The sequence below is a fragment of the Cyprinodon variegatus genome, unplaced genomic scaffold, assembly GCF_000732505.1.
Source record: "Cyprinodon variegatus isolate N-32 unplaced genomic scaffold, C_variegatus-1.0 Scaffold12, whole genome shotgun sequence".
Taxonomy (NCBI): Eukaryota; Metazoa; Chordata; class Actinopteri; order Cyprinodontiformes; family Cyprinodontidae; genus Cyprinodon; species Cyprinodon variegatus.
The window spans coordinates 2,259,848-2,278,467 of record NW_015150465.1 but is presented as its reverse complement, the minus strand read 5'-3'; the positions used below and the strand labels follow the sequence as shown (position 1 = coordinate 2,278,467).

At 37.1% G+C, this 18,620-nt stretch overlaps 1 protein-coding gene across 2 annotated transcripts in view; it reads right to left on the bottom strand.

Annotated features, from left to right (window-relative positions):
• LOC107089207 (cytohesin-1-like) overlaps window positions 1-18,089 on the bottom strand; it is a 24,780-nt gene extending 6,691 nt beyond the window's left edge. Inside the window, exons 1-2 of one of the 2 annotated variants that reach the window (XM_015381864.1) lie at window positions 17,736-18,089; window positions 2,754-2,836 (exon numbers count right to left, since the gene is read on the bottom strand). In XM_015381864.1, coding sequence (XP_015237350.1) covers window positions 2,754-2,836; window positions 17,736-17,823 — 171 coding nt within the window. In that variant the 5' untranslated portion in view covers window positions 17,824-18,089. Of the gene's footprint in view, window positions 1-2,753; window positions 2,837-9,305; window positions 9,457-17,735 lie in introns of those variants that run through there. The other variant, XM_015381871.1, reaches the window with a different exon arrangement.
• Between the last annotated feature and the right edge of the window lie 531 nt (window positions 18,090-18,620).

Genomic DNA, 18,620 nt, shown 5'->3' with positions numbered 1-18,620 from the left:
GAAGGAAGGAAGTGTAGGAGAAGGAAGGTAGGGAACAACTATAAGGCTGAGAAGGAAAAAAAAAGAATAAGAGAAGGAAGGAAAGAAAGAAATAAGGGAGGGTGGAGAAAAAAAATAAAAGAGCACGAGGAAGGACACAATAGTAAGCAGTAGGATTAAAGCTATAAACATACTTTTAGAGTAAAAGTACTGAGAATAAACGATTTCATAGATGAGGCATAAATCAGATGAACAGAAACAGAGGAAGAAAGTCTTTTTTTCTCTTATTTAAAACCTGTTCCTCTCCTACTGAGGAAAAAAAAGACTCCAGTTAACAAAACTCTCCCCAACAATAAATTGGACTGTTTTCATGCATATGTGGTTGTGTGTTTCCCAGAACAAATAATGCCCTCTCCCTGCATTACTGCAATGTTTCATGGACCATTACCCATCTGTCCCTGAGGAGAAGCACTGGGTAGGCATAAGGAGAACAAAAACGACATTTAGTTTGCTCAGCATCACTGCCTGCAGGCTGTCGAGGTAGAAGACGCCCACTTTGATTCACTAATGATTCATGTTCTGGATCCACTTATCAAATCTTCTCTCAGATTATCTGTTTAAGGTTTTTATTTGGTTTAAAAACGCTTGATTCTTAGTGGATGGCAGGAATTTTATTATCATTATTCGCTGTGAGTATACCTCAGTCTTTAGAAGGTTAAAGGCTTAGTCTGATGATTAATCTCAGTTTCAGAAACTTCATTTTGTTCCCCAACGTATAAAAGTTCATAACGTAGGTATGTATTAATGATGTCAGGCTTTAAATCAATGAGTGTCTGCAATCAAAACCTTAAAATAACGGTTACGTAAACATAAAGCTGGCTGTTTAAGCTTCATCCACTCTGATTCATTTATTTTTTATTCTTTTCGTGTACTTATTTTTTTTGTTAAATGAGCAAAAACATCATTATTTTAGATAAAACGAGCATACAAATAGTGACGTGAAAAACTAAAGGTATTTTTCTCGATGAACATGCTGTATCATCACACCGTGTTGTTCTCCAGTCTCACATTTACAGGTCAGCCATTGCTGAGGTGCCGATATATCAAAGTGAAAAGCTGCCCATTCCTGCCCAAAGAGAGCAAAATGGCGGAGAGCGCGTCCAGTGGGTTGAAACCTTCACCTGAGGAAGACCATTTCACCAAAATAAAGTTTGCTAACAGCATTACAAAAGCGTAAGTTACTTTTTTTTTTTTTTACTAGACATCTTACTAGACAAGACATTTGTCTTTTTACTAGACAAATACCTCTAAATATCGAGAGGCATTTATATAATTTTTAATATTGGTTTAAATAGGAGTTGGTTCTGTCACACATCTTGTTTTGGTCTATATAGAGTCCTCAACAGCCCGTTACACATATAAATATGATTAATCTTTTCTATGACTAATGTAATATTGATGGTGATTGTTGCAGCTAAGGCTAACAAAACCAATTATTTTGTTGTTGTTGGGGGGGTTCATGTTGGTCCCCCTTTAAAAAGATAAAATCCTCGTTAAAAAGCTGATCTTTGTTAATATTCACCTCGTACAAAAATTATATTTCTCACAGCACTGGATTTTAGTCCAGCCTCTTTAGAAGCAACGTTAGGATAACTATTAAGAGCTGAAACACAAAGTACAGATCATTTATTTGGGACTGTAAAAGGAGCATAAGGAGCCTTTATACGTGAGGGACTCTACCACCCCCCCTCTAACAAAAAGGATCATCCCCCTAAAGCCCCCCTCTTTCAATCCAACACACACCTCCCCAGATAGACTGGTCTAAATGTGGAGGCCCGGTTCTGCTCAAGGACACAAAGAGGAGACACAGTTCCAATCTGGTATTTAGAGAAAATGCAAACAACAGCTGCACCCTTCTAGAGATATGGTATACCATCGCACATTTAAACAGACAACTAGAGTTTGTATTTCAAGTAACATATGTTTACAAAAGACAGAAACTTGAGATAAAGGTTCTTTCACTAACAAAAATGGAAATAGCAAATTAACTCAACGACAAATAAATAAACTGCTAATAGCTTAATTAAGAAAAACACGTCGATCACGGTGTTAGAATAAAAAAAGAATAAGTTAAAACAGCTAGAAAGCTGAGGTAGGATTTTTTACTTCATCAACCAGGAGCATCATTAACACAGTGATGGTAAAACAGCTATCAGTCTTTAACTAAAATGCTTTCTGTACTTAGCACTGCTTTATTTCTTTATTAACATGAGAGATAAAATAAGAGAGTTACTTTTGTCGTCTTGTTTAGAAAATAAATCTAGTATTGAAAACATGACTATGGACGACATAAAAGTTAAACATGTCAGTAGGGAGCGACAGGCCCACAAAGTGATTTTTTTTAGAATGATGTACTTAAAAGCTAAATTAGTAATTAGCTTACACTAAAATGTTAATATCAACCTAAAAGGAGAGCTTTTTATTTGTTTATAAAACCATGTCTTCAGGAGCTATGAGGGAGGGCTGAGCTTTAACACTTTCTATCACTCTACATATTTTTATACATTCACTGTTTCAACTCTTTCTTTATCCTTCAAACTTTCATCCGTCTCTTTTCCTCTTGGGACCTTTGGCAACCAAGTTGCTTTTGGACTTTAATCATTTACATCTATCGTACAGCAATACTCCAGCGTTACCATGGATTTACAAAACCTTAAATGAAATCTTGGATCCAGTTTAAAGTTTAAGAAAGCAGCAGGTAGAGTAGGTCTTACTTGTATGTCTTGGAGGAGCTCCTGTTTCCTGCGGCGGATGCTCTCCAGCTCCTGTCGCTCCTCTGGACTCAGGTCATCAGGCACTGAGGGCAGAAACGCACACAGCTTTAGGGCTCAATGATCAAATATTCCCTCATCCCACACACAATAAAATTACAACATACACACACCGATACAACCTAGAGAGTCCTACAGTTCAGGCTCACTATGGCAACACAATCCCAGCTCCATCAGATTACACCGCCCTCTACCTCACACACAACCAAGGGAATTGAGCTCATTTTAATACATAAGGACTGTTATGTGTTTAGATTAGAACTATCTTATAAAGTTGGATTTAATCAGTACTGAGAATAAAACAGTACTTAGAAGGAGTGGCCTGTTAGCTTCCCTCTGAGCTGTTTGATATGAGGGGTAGAAAGTCTACAGGTTCACTAATGTGGTAGAAAACAAATATTAGTCTGGGACAATAAAAGCGGTCAAATGTTTTTATTAGAGCTGATGGAGCCACCAAACCTGCAGGACATTATTCATAATCATTAGACTTTCCACAAGATGGTGTCAAATAAAACAAACCAGATGGACTAAACCTAAAGCTTGAAGAATAGTTTATCACTGACATACTGTTACTTAACTCCCAAAGCATGTTTTTGTAAATCTAACCTTTCTCAGAAAGCAGCTAAAACGGATTTTATATTTCTATGTAAAACAATACATTTACAGAGCAGGAGATTTTTATTTTTTTGTGCAGTAACATGAAATAAAACAGGACTGATTTGTTACGACTGGGTCCCACCTCTGACTCTGGAAGCTCCAGTGTGTTTTTTGTGTTATTTTTTCTTTCTTCCAGAGGCTCTCAACACATAACTGGTGGTCAGATCTCCTAATTTAGGCCTGACTAGGTCCCATTTTTCACTTCTACTGTATTGTATCTGCTCTATGTTATGTATCTTTAGGAAAGCTCTGACAAAAATGGCACAGATTGAACATAGCAAGTGATTTTCATTTTTTTTTTTAAAGTTCACCGTTTCCCTTTAGCTGGAAAACGCATCCATGACTTTACATGATCAACTGTTTACTCTGAAAAAGCAGTGGCTCATGAGCCAGAGAAATAAAGTATCTGCAGAGTGACGATAACTAGGCAGACAGATATGTCGCAGACAGTCTTGTGGTTTTTCTCAAGAAAATTTACGTAATAAGAAGAGGAAGAAGAAGGCTGTTAACAGGTGGTAAAATAAGATTGTGGTGTAAGCTGACATTTGTATTTTTCTACACAGACACACAGAGGTTAAAGGGTTGCACCATCGACGCTCTAAATTGCTTTGTATAACATATACTAGCTATAAGTCATGAAATAAAAGCAGAGAATTTTCCCAGTTTTTGGCAGCATAACAAATATTCACAGAGGACAGATCAAGCTGTGCTGCTGCTGTTTTTCTGCCTTATTAGAGGAATCCTGCTGAGGGATTAAAATCAGTTCACATTGTTCAATTCACTTCGCCTACATGACAGCATTGCTCAGCGCTCTGCAGAAACGGGGGCTTTATCAAGCCTTAAATGCACAAATCAGGGTCAATTTAGTGCATCAGCTCCAATCCATATGAACCAATGAGATAAGTTACATTTCTTGGTCAATTAAACAGAATAAAATATAAAACAAAAACAATAATAATGCATTTGCTGCAACTTGGCAGCCATAGAAAATGAATTTGTTTTGTTGTATTTGTGGTAACTAGGATATTTTTGACATTGAGCATTAATAAAGGCTCGCAGATACACGATTAATAAAGGATAGCAATCAACACGTAGCTATCAAAGTCTCATTGTAATATCTACACAATAAACAGTTTATTTTGCTATGAATAGAATGGTTTCCCCAAATAAGGAAAACTAAGGTTCGAGTTTTCTCGGGCTGTAAGGAGAATATGAACCTCAGTGCCTCCACTACAGGTTGTCGTTCAATGGTGCTCAATTGGATTCAAGAAAACTCTAGATGTTTGGTCTTATCAACAATCGGAGCATTGTTTTTTTTGTTTTTTCTTTACTATAAGATTTTCTCTCCTCAATATGTTCAAATGATTTGGAATCCCTTTTTTACTTATTCTAGTGTTATCTTGACTCTTATTGTTTGTCTTTAGCTGCTAACTTATAGCTGTGGTCCCAGAAAACAGATGCTAATCTCAAAGGGCTTCCTGGTTAAAACAATTATCATTAAAACTAAAACCAAATAAAGTTTTGAGCTGCACATAAATGGTGTTATCATTGTTGCACTGAGCCACATTAAATCAGCACAAGATGATTTAAAAAAAGGGGGAAATTTATGTAAAGTGGAAACCCTGAAGATATTTGCTTGTCAATGCGGATATAGTCTGAGAAAATGACTTCTAAGGTCATCAGTTGACTAAAATGTCCAACACAAGCAGCTAGTTCAGTCATACTTTCCTGCTTTTGATCATCTGCTATGTTCAACTTTTTCCAGTTCAAACAAACCCGATCAACATGTTACAAACATAAAGAAGTTTTAGAAAACATTTTTAAACCATATGGCATAGATGTTTTTAATTAACCCTTAAGCAAATGTATGGTATAGAAAATGCTCCAGTCTGCACTTCATGATCTGTAAATGCACCTGGTCTTTCCACCACTGCAGACATCATCTAGTGCGCAGAAAAATAATAACTAGAGAGGGATTAATCACAAAACATTTCATCACTCAGAGAAAGGTTTAAGTAGGCTGGAGAGGTTTTCAATGTTGACCTGAGAACCAGAAGAAAAAAACACAGAGAGGTAGTGAAACTGGCATTTACTCACTTCCTCAGCCGTTATATTGTGAGAGGAAATAAGTGAGATTGTTTTTGACAACTTAAAAACCACAATCCTCTTCTTTTTCTATAAGTACAGACAAGAGTAACCAGTATTTCAAACTCTTTAGCCAGATAATTCATAAAGTATAAAACAAGTATTCTGTAACTTTCTGGACTTTATTTGGGTTTTTTTTGCACTGATAATAAACTGCTCTGGAAATTTATTTCCTCTATCCTCCTATCCTCCCTTGGTTAGTAAGTTACGCATCACATCCGTTAAAATATGCAGCATAACCAATCTGCAGGTACTGTATGTTAAGCTGAGGTTTCCGACTTTCACAAAAGTTCAAAGGAGGACGTGACAACCCATGCATGCACACAGAGACTCATCCTGGTTCGAGTTCTTGCAAAAACCTCTCATACATAAGTTAGGATGACGCACTGAACACCTACGCGTTTGTGTCATAATCTTGATCGGTCGTACCAGAAACGGCTCGGTTTTTCCCCTCCTGCTCTCAGAGGTCCAGGAACAACCAATGCAGCCCAAAGTTTAAAAACAAAACAAAACAAAAAAACCCTCAGGATGATACTGAGTCACCAGCTCAGACATAAAACAGTTACTTTCTCAGGGCAGAACCAGTCCTGTGGTCCTTGAGTCCAGCCACTGCCACTCTAATCTCCTTATTACAGCAGAGGGCAGAGGAAAGAAGAGTCTGCCTGCAGCTAAAATGAGGGCAAACGTTTTTTTAAGAGTCTTTGTGAGGGAGAAAAACCCTTGAACTGTCATCTCTCTCCCTCCTCCTTCTGTCCATCTCGTCTCCTCCCTGCACCCTCCCTTCCTTTACCCATCCGTTAAGGAGCAGATCAACTGCAGGTCCTCTCCCTCAGTTTTGACATAAGAGAAAAGGAGCCTTTGTATTGCTCTTTAAAACAACTTATGGTAAATAAACAAGCAAGGTACAGACACTAGATCCATTTGTTTTAGCCAATCACATGTGTTTGCTTGCATAAAAGAGCATGACCCAAGCCCACAGGCCAGGCCAGTTTGTCTGTGACAAGAAAAACAAAACGAAAACTTCTCTGTCAGGAGCTGTTCACAAGGCAATTATTGTCCATTAGGGATTTTTTTAACAAGAGAATAATTGTACATTTTAGACTTCCCTAGCCTGGGGATAACTGGCTCAAACGATTGCTGTAATCCTCCCCAGAATTACTGATCGCATTCATGCAGCCTTGAGGCCTAAGTTCAGTAAATAAGAACCAGGGGGAAAAAAAAGGAAGCATAGAAGAGGGGAGAACAAATATGAACCTAAACATAGGAAATAATAACATCCTATCATCAGCAAGAGAGAAAGTGGGGAAGTTTAAAGTGCAAGGGTGTGTTCTCAGGGTGAAACACTAAAAGTGAACCAATCAGCTGGCCAGAGTCCTCCAGAGAACCATCATCCTATTTTTATTTGCATCCCCTTTTTAAACACACCTGAATCAAATGAGTGGCTGGTTACTGAGACCTGCTGAGGAAATTCAGTGGTTAGATCCAGGTGCGTTAGAGAAGAGAAACATCTAAAGTTTACAGGACTGTAGATACAGAAGACGGAGCAACAGCAAATGCAAAATCTATCTTAATTTTTATTTAATTTTTCTGTTGGATTCACAGCTAATAACTATCAAACCTCGAGCACATTTTGTTGCTATTCTTAGGAGGAAAAAAAAAGTTATCTAAATATCGTAAAATCAACATCTCAGACATTTATCCAGAAATAAAAAAAAACCTCAATAACAGCGAAGTATCCTGCCAATAATCTATGGTAGTGAAGCAGCTGAGTTAATATAAAAAAAGGTATTTTCAGGATAGTTGATAGCTGCTAACCCTTAAAAGCAAGCAGTATTTTGTATGACATGTCTGAAGTTTATTTAAGCAGCTCATGTGATAAATAGCAAAACTCCATCCAACTGTCAGAAGTTTTTAATTCTTTATAGGGCACTCAGTGAAATCCTTTGAAATCCACATTTCAAGCCAATAGTTTTATTGGAATCCAGGACAAGACCTTATTACCTTTGTAACATTTTTATGGCAAAAATGAATGTCAATGTAATAACAAGAAATGCCAACTTGCCCGAATATAGAAAGAAAAATAACAAAAATAAGTGCTTTTTTAAGAAATTATACACTCAAGAGTGAAAAAAGCTAATTTTTTTTTGGTACAACATAACCTTAGAGGCATTATTGCTGATACTGGCACTTACATTTTTTTAGTTTATTTTCCTAAATACAATTGTTAACTAGGATTATTAACTTTTTAACTTTACTTTTGAACTTTTTAATCATCTTTCTCCCTTTTTTTCTTCAACTTAATTTGCAGTAGGTAATATATCATTTAAAGGCTCATCTAATTGGTCAAATGCCAAAATAAGTTGTACAGCCATGTAGCAGGATCTTTGCTGAATGCCTGCATATAGATCTTGTGCTTCTAGATCCCACTGAGAGACAGAGTGGACTCCATTTGTAATACAGGTGAGTATTGGCATGAGTTTGCGATTCGATACATGTCGCGATACTTGGGTCACGATACGATATTATCACAATATTGCAGTATCACTATATATTGCCATATTTTCCCCAGCTATCAAAATCAAATGAAGAGATTCTAACAGCAAGTGCTGTATATTTTCATCAGAAAATATTGATTAGGTATTATTATCCATGTTGTTTGGGGTTTTCCCATCAATGTTTTATGTAACCATTTTTTTTTTTTGGAAAATCGATACTAAGAAGTGAAAGTTCGATATTATATTGGGCAGCCGAATATCACGATATATCGCCAAAACGATTATTTCCCACACCCCTAATTTGTAAGGGGTATGCAAGTGATGAAAAATGGTAACTTGCTCTATAAAGGAATTTTAATAATAATCAAGTTAGATAAAGACTACCAAATAATGCATCTATGCAATATTTTCCATATTTGCACTCAACAGAGTTGAAGCACATGATTATCCTAACACCAAATAACAGGAAAGAAAAGGAACTAAGGTGGATCCTGCATGAAAATCCTAACATATCCATTCTTATGAATGGAAAACAAATGTAAAACAGTTACCCTTAGTTGAAATTTTGGTGTTAGGTGATTTTCATAAGCTTTCCCTTTGGATTAACTTTAAATTCTTCATGGTGCTAGAGAGGGGTGCAGCTGAATAAATGATTTGAATGAAGCTCAGTTTTTCACAGGAAACACCAGTGCACAGCTGTGCTGGGTGGCTGATTTATATTCTAAGATTCACCACTGTTTGGTCGGCTTGTCTGGACAGGGCAACATCCTACTGCTCACAGTCTGCAAGTTAGGAAACAACGAAAATCACATCCAGTCAATTCAAATGACTGTTTTGAGGACAGTCCAACTAATAAATGGGTATATTGATTTAATTCAGGGACACGGGCTGCTGCACAATAAGCAGCCCCACCATCCCATGAGGGCTGGCCTCATCCCAGATAATAATAATAACGATAATAGGTCCCTTGTGCCAGTCTATAAAGGGCTGCCAGAGGAGGACTTGTTGCGTTGGCAGGAAACAGATAACTAAAACACACCCGAGGATGTGGTATAAGGACACACTAACGAAATAACGCCCGTTATCCCGGACTTAACGGTGACTAGCTAAATAAAATAATATAATGAATAACAACAGCGTAGTTTAACCTCTGGGTTAGCAAAACATAAAAACCATTTAACCGCGTCTGGAAACTCACCAACTCCGTCTTCTGACTTCAAAACCATGTTGGTTTCACTAACTTAAGGTTGTTTCCGTAAAGAAGTTTTATTTAGTTACGTTTTAAATTAAGTTTTCGGGTCAAACAGTAGGGGGAAGGGGGGCGCCTCGGTCACAGTCCCAACGTTAGCCGTCAGATGGAAATGACAACTGACTGACTGGGGAGAAGAGCCGGGTGTAGGGAGGATGATGACGCGGGCGGAGCCTCAACTTCCAGCAGCCAATCAGAGACCGGTTTGAAAACCTATTCGTTTCCTTTGACCCTATCAGGTTGCATCTTTTTGCATTAACGTTAACTTGGGACAACTGGAAGAATTTATTTAATAGATAAATGATTAAGTATGAACGGAAGAGGATTAGAGCCACTGAAAAAACAAAAGAAGTTAACTGATTTTAAAATTTTATTTCAGTATAATATGGGTGGAAAAGTTAGAATTCTGACTTTAATCTCAGAATTCTGAGTTTTTCTCAGAATTCTGACGTTTAATCTCAGAATTCTGACTTTTTTCTCAAAATTCTGACTTTAATCTCAGAATTCTGGATCATAATGTAGACGGGCACCAGGAAGGAATAGTTGTGGGAGCACTCAGCTTCACTGACAAAGATGTGAGCTTTTTGGGAGGGCTAGTAACACATTAGTGGAAAATGACAGAATTAGGTGACTTTTTACATGCCCAAGGGGTCCCCGCCCAGGGTGATGCTATTTCATTAATTGAGGAGCAGAAGGTCATTAAAACAGGAGAGCTAGTCTCTAAAACAGAGATGGCTACAGCTTAATGTCAATATGTCTGTTAGCTGTCAGAATTTAGTGAGATTTCTGTGAAAAAAGTCAGAATTCTGAGAAAAAAGTCAGAATTCTGAAATTAAAGTTAGAATTTTGAGATTTAAGTCAAAATGTCAACGTTAAAAAAAAGAGCAATTCTAAAAAAAAAAAAAATTGTAAATACATTTCTAAAACTTGTTGGTGAGCAACTGAAGTGTCCATATAAGTGGTTTGGCTTCTAAAAAGTTAATGAGAGACTGTGAGCCGGGTCAGTAGGTGAGGCAAAAGTTGATTCTGTTGAGGTTTGGCAGCTCTGGCCTCACTTGACCATAGAAAGTTCTCTTCAAAGCTTACTAGATATATTTCAGACAAAACTAGGTATATGGAGGCCAATGTGCTATGAATTAATTGCAATGCAAAGACAGGAGAAAGTTCTTTAACTTGCCCTGTAAGAAGCAACCAATCAGGCATCAGGCAGATGCAGTCATAGTCCAGATTCATTGAAACACCTTGGTGTTTCCTTGACTATGATGGATGTCTGACTTTTGAAAGCAATTAATCATGTGGTTCAGAGCAGGAACATAAAATAATTGATTAAATCATAAAATAATTATACCTACTTCAAAATAAAATAATTAAAATCTTTATGTATATAGCTTATTAGATATTTATGACATAAAATATGTATTCATTTCAAGTTTTAAGAAATTAATGACACATTTAAATATTTTTTTCAGAAGGTATATATTTATTGCATTGTGGCACTTGTCACCCTCCATACTTCACAGTTTGTCACATTATAGTGAAAAAACACAAGTTTATTCACTTAAAACTCAACCATTTATATATTTCATTGCAGTTTTATGCTAAGAAGTGCAGAATTGTTGAATTAATAATTAAAAACAAATAATCAATTTATTCTTAACACTCTTAAATAAAATTAGATGTAGCCATTTGTATACAGAAACCACTTTTTATTAAGCACAGTCAACATGTGTTTTATTTAAAAATGACAGCTGAAACAATGATTGCATCCAAATTGAAAGTTTAATTTTTCATAATTGTATCATGCAGTGTTAGGATATGCTACTGCTACAAAAGATTAACTTACATGAATACTTTTAGCAGAGCATTGACCTGCTCTTGTGGCCAAAAAGGATGTGCATGGCGCATGTTTCTAAGTCGCTTGTGGAGAGATTTCTTGGGTTGTGAGTAGAGAGAAAACAGGAAGCGGTTCTTGTGGGATGGAAGAAGGAAATAGTGAAAATGAAGAAGATTGAAAGAGAGTAGCGTCAAAAAATGAGAAAAAGCGTAAAAAGCAAAGACCAATTGAAGGGGAGTCCAGTTCAGAACAATCTAGGGATGAACAATCTAGAAATTCCATTGAAAAACTAAATTTCAGTCATATTCAAATTAGTAAATCAGGGAGAATCTTTTGCAGATTGGAATCCAGTGCAGTTAACAAAAATGATAAAAAAGCTTTTAGGAGAAGTCCGAAGTGTCAAAATACTGTATAGTGGAGGCCTGTTAATAAACTGCAGAGCCAGCGCTCAACAAGGTGGATTAACAAGATTGAGGGGAAAATAGTTCAGTGCAGTTTGGTGGAGAACAAAAGGATGAGCAAGTGAATCATTGGAGGAGTTCCTCTAAAAGTAACTGACAAAGAGATTATAGAAAATATAGATGGTGCAAAAGTAAAAGAACTTAAACAGTTGAAAACAACAAGAAATGGAGAAAGGTGTGGCAGCTTATCAGTATTGACCAAATTTGAAGAAAAGCATTTACCCAGTAAGGTTATCATTGGATATATGAGATACAAGAATGTACAATCCTTCACCTCTGAGATGGTTTAAATGCCAAAAAATGCCTCTGTATTTTTTTTAAATGTTTTTATTTTGTTTCTGACACTGTTTTTATGCTTTTGTACGATGACCTTGTCCAGAAAGGCGCCTTTTTAAATAAAATGTATTATTATTATTATTAAAAATGTGGTCATATAGCAGCAGAATGTAAGGGCAAACAACAATGTGGAAGGTCTGCTGAAGAGCACGAGTATGGAAAATGTGGTAAAGAAGTTAAAATCAAATGCTGTAACTGTGGTGGAGAACATGCTGCTGCTTATCGCGGTTGTGAAGTGAGCAAAAGATCTGAAGAGGTACGAAAAGTGAAATTAGAGCTCACAATAAGTTATCCTGAAGATGCAAAAAGAATACCATCCCAGTCAGAAAGACCCAAATCAACAGTGGCCCAAATGAAAAGTGCAAAACCTCTGGAGGAGGGGCCCAAAACCGCAGAAGACTCATTGATTGTTTAAAGAGAAGGATTTTGTACTTTTTTATAGTTGAAGTGATCAATTCAATTCAATCAGAGGACAAAGAAAACTGGAAAAATCTAAATAATAGTGAATCTGCAGAAAAGCACCTGGAAGTGAGAGTTTTAAACTAGAAAATGTTTGAAAGTATGGATCATCAGAAACTGGTAGAGTGACATAAACATAAAGACAAATTAGTACATTTGAGGGCAAATTTGATTATGTATTTCATTATGTAGGGTAAAAACATACAATTTGAAAAACGTTTCGTTTTTTAGATTTTTTTTTTCTGTGGGGGTGAGTCTTGTTTCCTGTTTCCTCATTTAACTCTTTCAATAATACACTTTAACTATTTTGTCAGCCGCCATAAAACATACAAGAAGAAGAAGACGTGCTCAAGCACATAAAATGTGCTGGGTTTCATGCACTATTTTTTATATCAGGGAAAAGTAAACACCTCCTAAAGAGCTATATTTTCGGATGATTCATGTAAGTGGATTTAAGTAAAAAAAAAATCCTTGAAGTTTTCTTAAGGTTTTAGTGTTTCTTTGGACTTTCACAGTTCTTTCCCCTTCTGCATCTTCTCATGTAACTCCAAAGTTTACCAACTGTTCTGCATCTTGAATGCAAAAAGTTAAAGCAAGATGTTGAACACAAATGGCTTTACATGCATGCTAAAAACATAATAAAAAACACCTTCTGGGCTGCAGATTTATGTATCTTGGATTACTGTCTATGAGTACATACCTGGCAGAGAAATCTCTGTTTCCACATTTAAGCAGGAAGAGGAAGCAGGGCTCATAAGATATACATAAAAAAGGAAATTGACATAAGAGCCCCACCTGCTGAACCGCGGATACACACTGAAACACATTAGTTAAGGGAAGCTGGTGTGCTATCAGAGTTGGACCATTTGGTAGGGAGCAGAAAAAGGAAGGGAGAGGAGAGGGTGTAGCGAAGGACAGAGGAAAAACAGGGCAAGGGATTGCAGCTGGGTGATTAAATCACTGCTTTATTCAGAGGTTGGACCCACTAAAACACAGGATATGGTGAGGCGTGTTGAGGAAAAATAAGCTGCTGAATTATGCAGTTTAATCAGAAAGCTTGCAAATATCCAGAGAGTTTAAGACAAAACTTTACTTATTTTGTCAAGATTTTACAAAGTACATTTCCACAAAGGACTCCATATGTGTGAAATGGAAGAAATTTTTTCTACAAACAAATATGATACATGTCCAGTCTGTACCAGCTGACACCCAGATACCATTTTTTACATAGTTTATCTTTGTGAGATAGCAAAGAGTCAGTCAGATTTTTGCAAGAGAAACTGTGAAATCAATTTATCAGAACTATAAGAGTTGGGTCTAAATAAGTGGTCAAAACCATTGAATACACCAGCTGCACATCTATACCAAGGTGAATTTACACCAGTTTTCTGCATTTGAAATATCTTGCATGATTACTGTTTATTTAGTTCTATCCAAAGCTGTCTTTGTTAAATAGAAACATCCCCAGAGCATGATGGGGCCACTTCTGTGTTTAACAGTGGGAGTGGTGTTGCGTAGTAATGTGTAGCATTATTTTTCCTTTCCAATCTGTCTTTCACCTGTTGTGTGGAAAACTTACTTATTTTGCTTTCTTTCATCAGCGGCCTTCTTTTTTCCACCAAAACAGACAGATTTGCAGGGTTCACAAATACTAGACCTTATTTTAATAATTTTTGCCACCCGAGCTGTAGTTTTCTGTAGCTTCTTCTTGGTTGTTTGGCTAAATAATGCTCACCTAACTCAGCAAAGTTTAGTGGACTCTACTTGGTCTTGCTGAATTTAAGACGTTTACCACCGCTAATTCACACATTGAAATGGTTAAAGGCATATACTTGTATAGTGCTTCATCAAATCCCAGTGTGGGTTAAATTTTCAAGGACACAGTGACAGAAACAGATGGAGCTGGGGTTTGAACCGGCAACCTGTTGCATCCTACACCACTGTTTAACATATAAATGCACCTGCCTAATGTTGGATGGGTCAATTGGGGGTCAGTGAGCAACTTAAGGTCTAGTCCATTAAGAACCAATGCAAACGCCGTTATATCAAACTCACCTAAGGGTTCATTCATTCATTGTTTCTATCCAAACATGCTTGTTTTGAGACTGTGGGAGAAAAGTGGAGTACTTTGAGAAAACTGACTTTGGGAGAAAGCACAGAAGGAGGATCTTATTCCAACTTCAAGGTATCCAAACGCTGAAGCAACTGAAAACACAAGAAAAGAAGATCTACCTGTGGGCTCAGACTTTGAATCACTGTTTAAAATCTATTGAGAACTTCCACCATTCAGCTTCATTTGGAGGTGTTTTTGTCGGGCTCTACTCTGTCCTTAAAGGTTCCATGTTGTTCACGTTGTGTCTAAAATTTCTTACTTTAATTTTCCTCATTCAGGTTTGATAAATGGGCTGCTCCGTGGCACAGTGGGTAGCACTGCTGCCTGTCTTGTTCAATTCCCAGCCGATTCCTTTCTACATGAAGTTTGCATGTTCTCCCTGTGCATACGTGGGTTCTCTCTGGGTACTCTGGGATCCTCCTACAGTCCAAAAAGCTTGACTGTAAGGTTAATTGGCTTTTCTGTGAGTGTGTGCATGAATGGTTATTTGTTGCTTTGTTGCCGTCCGATGGACTGGCAATCTGTCCAGGGTGTGCCCCACCTCTCGCCCATAGACAGCTTGAGATAGGCACCAGCACCCCTAGTGACCCCCCATGAATAAGCATGATGGAAAATGGATGGATCTTTGATAATAGTTGCACATTTTATTCACCAGATTGATTGTTTTTCTTTTGTTATTAATTAACTAATCATGGTCATTGGTAATTTCCCACATCATTTTATTGAGGTTTTTCTGTTACCTTTGCTTAATATTCAGTCTTTTTTTATTAAAGTGTCATTCTTTTGATGATTTCTTTTTTTTTTTTGTAATATCATTAGATTTGTTCTTGTATTGAAATCCTAATTTTCACACATTTATCTTTTTTTTTTTTTTTTTTTTTAGCAATTACCTGACCTATATGCCTGAGACCAATGCAGTTATCATAATATAGGTAAATGTTTTCTTAACTTATTCTCAGCACAATGGGAAGGTACAACCATGTGCATTTTTTAGCAGTGCTTAAGAATTCCGAAGTTTTTGCTTTCAACTAAAAGTTATTTGTTTGGTTAACTATCTCAGAAAGCAAGTAGAGAATGGAAGTTTGGAGGAAATTTTTTTATCAGTTTTGCCATTAGATTATCTTGCTTTAAACAAATTATTTACAAAAAAATTAATAATGGTGTTTTTCTACAATCACCACATTGATTTGCCTATAACTATTACATTCATTAACCTAAATCACACAGTTTCAGTCAAATATTATATAAAAGCCAAAATATTGTTATGAATGCCGAAATGCAGGGTTTTATTTTTATCTTTGAACCCTCCTCTATTCACCATTAGCGACTTTTAAAAACTAAAACAGGGGGCACATATTGTAATTTTTGTGAATTAAATCCACCCGTGGTTAAAACGAAAACACAGACACAAGCAATGTGCAAGGACCTTTTATATACTGGAAAACTCCTCTTCTTGGTAAAAAAATAAAAATAAAAAGGCAGTTCTTATTGAAATGTTTTGGCTGACTGACCCAGATTTAGATTTCAAGCATAGTCCAAAAATGTGGAGCTTAGTGCCAGCTTGCTCTGCCCCATCCATGTTCGTTGTGTTTCGTTGTGTGTTCATGTTTGCGGTGCTATGAGGACATCCAGCTGTGTTAAATTTTAATCCAAATCAAAACAAGTGAAGCCCTGGATTTTAAGGAAGACCCTTAAAACCACCAAATCTAAAGCCAATCATACCAGTGCCAACATAACAGATGGTATAAAGGCTGAATGTTTGGAGGAGTCAAAGTACGGCTTTCAAACCTAAGATCATGGTGGCGGCTTGTTTTGTCCCTTTGGTACTCTAGCATTGAACACATTGGAGAAAATAATAAAAGAGGAGGACTACCAATTATTACAAATGATCCCAGACAAAAAATCAGCAAAGGTATTGATTGAAATTAACCAGATCAACTTTAGACCATTTGTGACAAGGAGAGAGGTTTAACATTCACGCAGAATCAGAACAAAATGTTGCTGGCTGCTAAAAGTGTTCGGCTTCTCTGTAACTTCCTATGGGAAATGTTGGGGTGTATTATCTTTGCTGGACCCGAAACCCCTTAATATGTCAACTTGTAATCATTTTGGTGTAATTTTTCCAGATTTTTCAATCTTTTAATATCAGTCTGTATAGCAGGGGTCACCAACGTGGTGCCCACAGGCACCAAGGAGCCCAAAAGGACCACATGGAGGGCACTTAGCGTCTTCTGAAGACAGCATGATCCACCAGTGGGCTACTAAGTTTGAAATTAAATTCTATTCTGTTGAGTAGGCATAAGGCAAATGCCTTAAAAAATACACACACACACACACATATATATATATATATATATATATATATATATATATATATAATTGAAATATTGAAAAACATTGATTATAGAATATCAATTTTACCACAAAGAATTTTATCTAAATTAATTTCTTGTTATTTTCAGTGATTCCTCTAACAAGTAATTTTAACTTTTTTCTTTCCGCAAATATGGGAATTACAAACTTAATTATAATTGAAATATCATTAAAATCCATAATTTTGTGTCAGTAATCTGTAGCAACAGCGCCCCTTGCCTGTGGGGTAAAAGTTCCCCACGGCTTTAAATGATTTATCTAAGAATTGGTCCGTTCTTATTAAGCTCTAATGCTTTTGTCATTAAAACAAAGAACACATAACAAAGAAAGGATTGGATTAAAGTAACATTGTCAACTGTCAGCCAACTCAAATGAACCTGTGTGAAAGCCTGCATAGATCCTTTCAGTGTGTAAAACGCTGCTTTTGAATGAGTGCGTGCGCCAAGCGTGAAAGCACCTGCAGGGAGCGGAGAGCAGTGGGCAGAGATGGAGATTATGTCACTTCGACACCCACTGGAGAGGAGGATCCTGGACTGGAATGTGATGGGAGTGCGTCATGTTCTCAATCAAACACAAACACACACTTACTTGTGTGTACTTGAACATAGAAATGTCAGAAATATACAGAGAGCTCCACCGGGAACTCACAATCACCACAGCAACAAAACACTGGAGCCACTTCTTCTGTTTTTTTGTTTTTTTTTTGTTTTGCTTTTTCCACATCTGAGAAGCAATAATTGATAACACATGTGACAGCTTTAATTTAATAACATCAGACCACATAAGGTGACAAAAGTACTTGCCTGAGGCAGCAGCAGGTGCTCCCGCTCGTACAGTAGGGCAGAGAAAAGCTTGGAAACTGGACGCACACAGCTCACTTACAGTCCCCATCACAACAGAGCGTCCATTCAGGGATGGGTGATGAAATAAGAGTCTGAGGTTAGCAGGAAGCTCCTCGCATCTCTTCACCTCCCTCCTTTATAGGATCTCAGTCAAAAGCTCCTTGAAAATAAAGCATTTGTTCTTTTCCCTCCCGACTGCCACTAGAGTCAGACGAACTGTTAGGAAAAAATAAAACACTCTCCCAATCCACTCTCCCTCTCTTTCTGTTCTCCCTCCCTGCTTGTTGCTCACACACTTTACCTTACTCCTCTCTGCCACACCAACAACACACTCTGCACTCTCTTGAGTTGCCTCTGCCTTGAAGGAGTCTAGTTAGCATTAATGCCCCCCCCCCCTTCCTTCTTGTGTTACTTTGAACAGTTGTTACAAAGTATTCTTGGTGGCGATGACAAATGCAAACACACACATGCATCTCTTAGCATCCTGTTTCACACCTCCTCACCATGCCTCAGACCCAGTTAAGTTTAGTCAGAGCTGAGCAAACATGCAATCATAAGAGCCATAAATACTCTGCCTTAAAACCACTCATTTCCTGTGAACTGTAGATTTCTAATCAATAAAAGTCCAAAACACAATATGAGCTCTGGTGGTGGGAGGTTCATGCTGTGGGGCTGCTTCCCTACTAGTGTTTTTTACAGTTTTTAATAAATCCGCCACTGCAGTCTTATTAGATTAGATTTAACTTTATTGTCAATACACAGGTACAGATACAGGTACAGGCAACAAAATGCGGTTTAGGTCTAACCAGAAGTGCAATAGCAGCAAGTGCAGGATAAATAATGGTT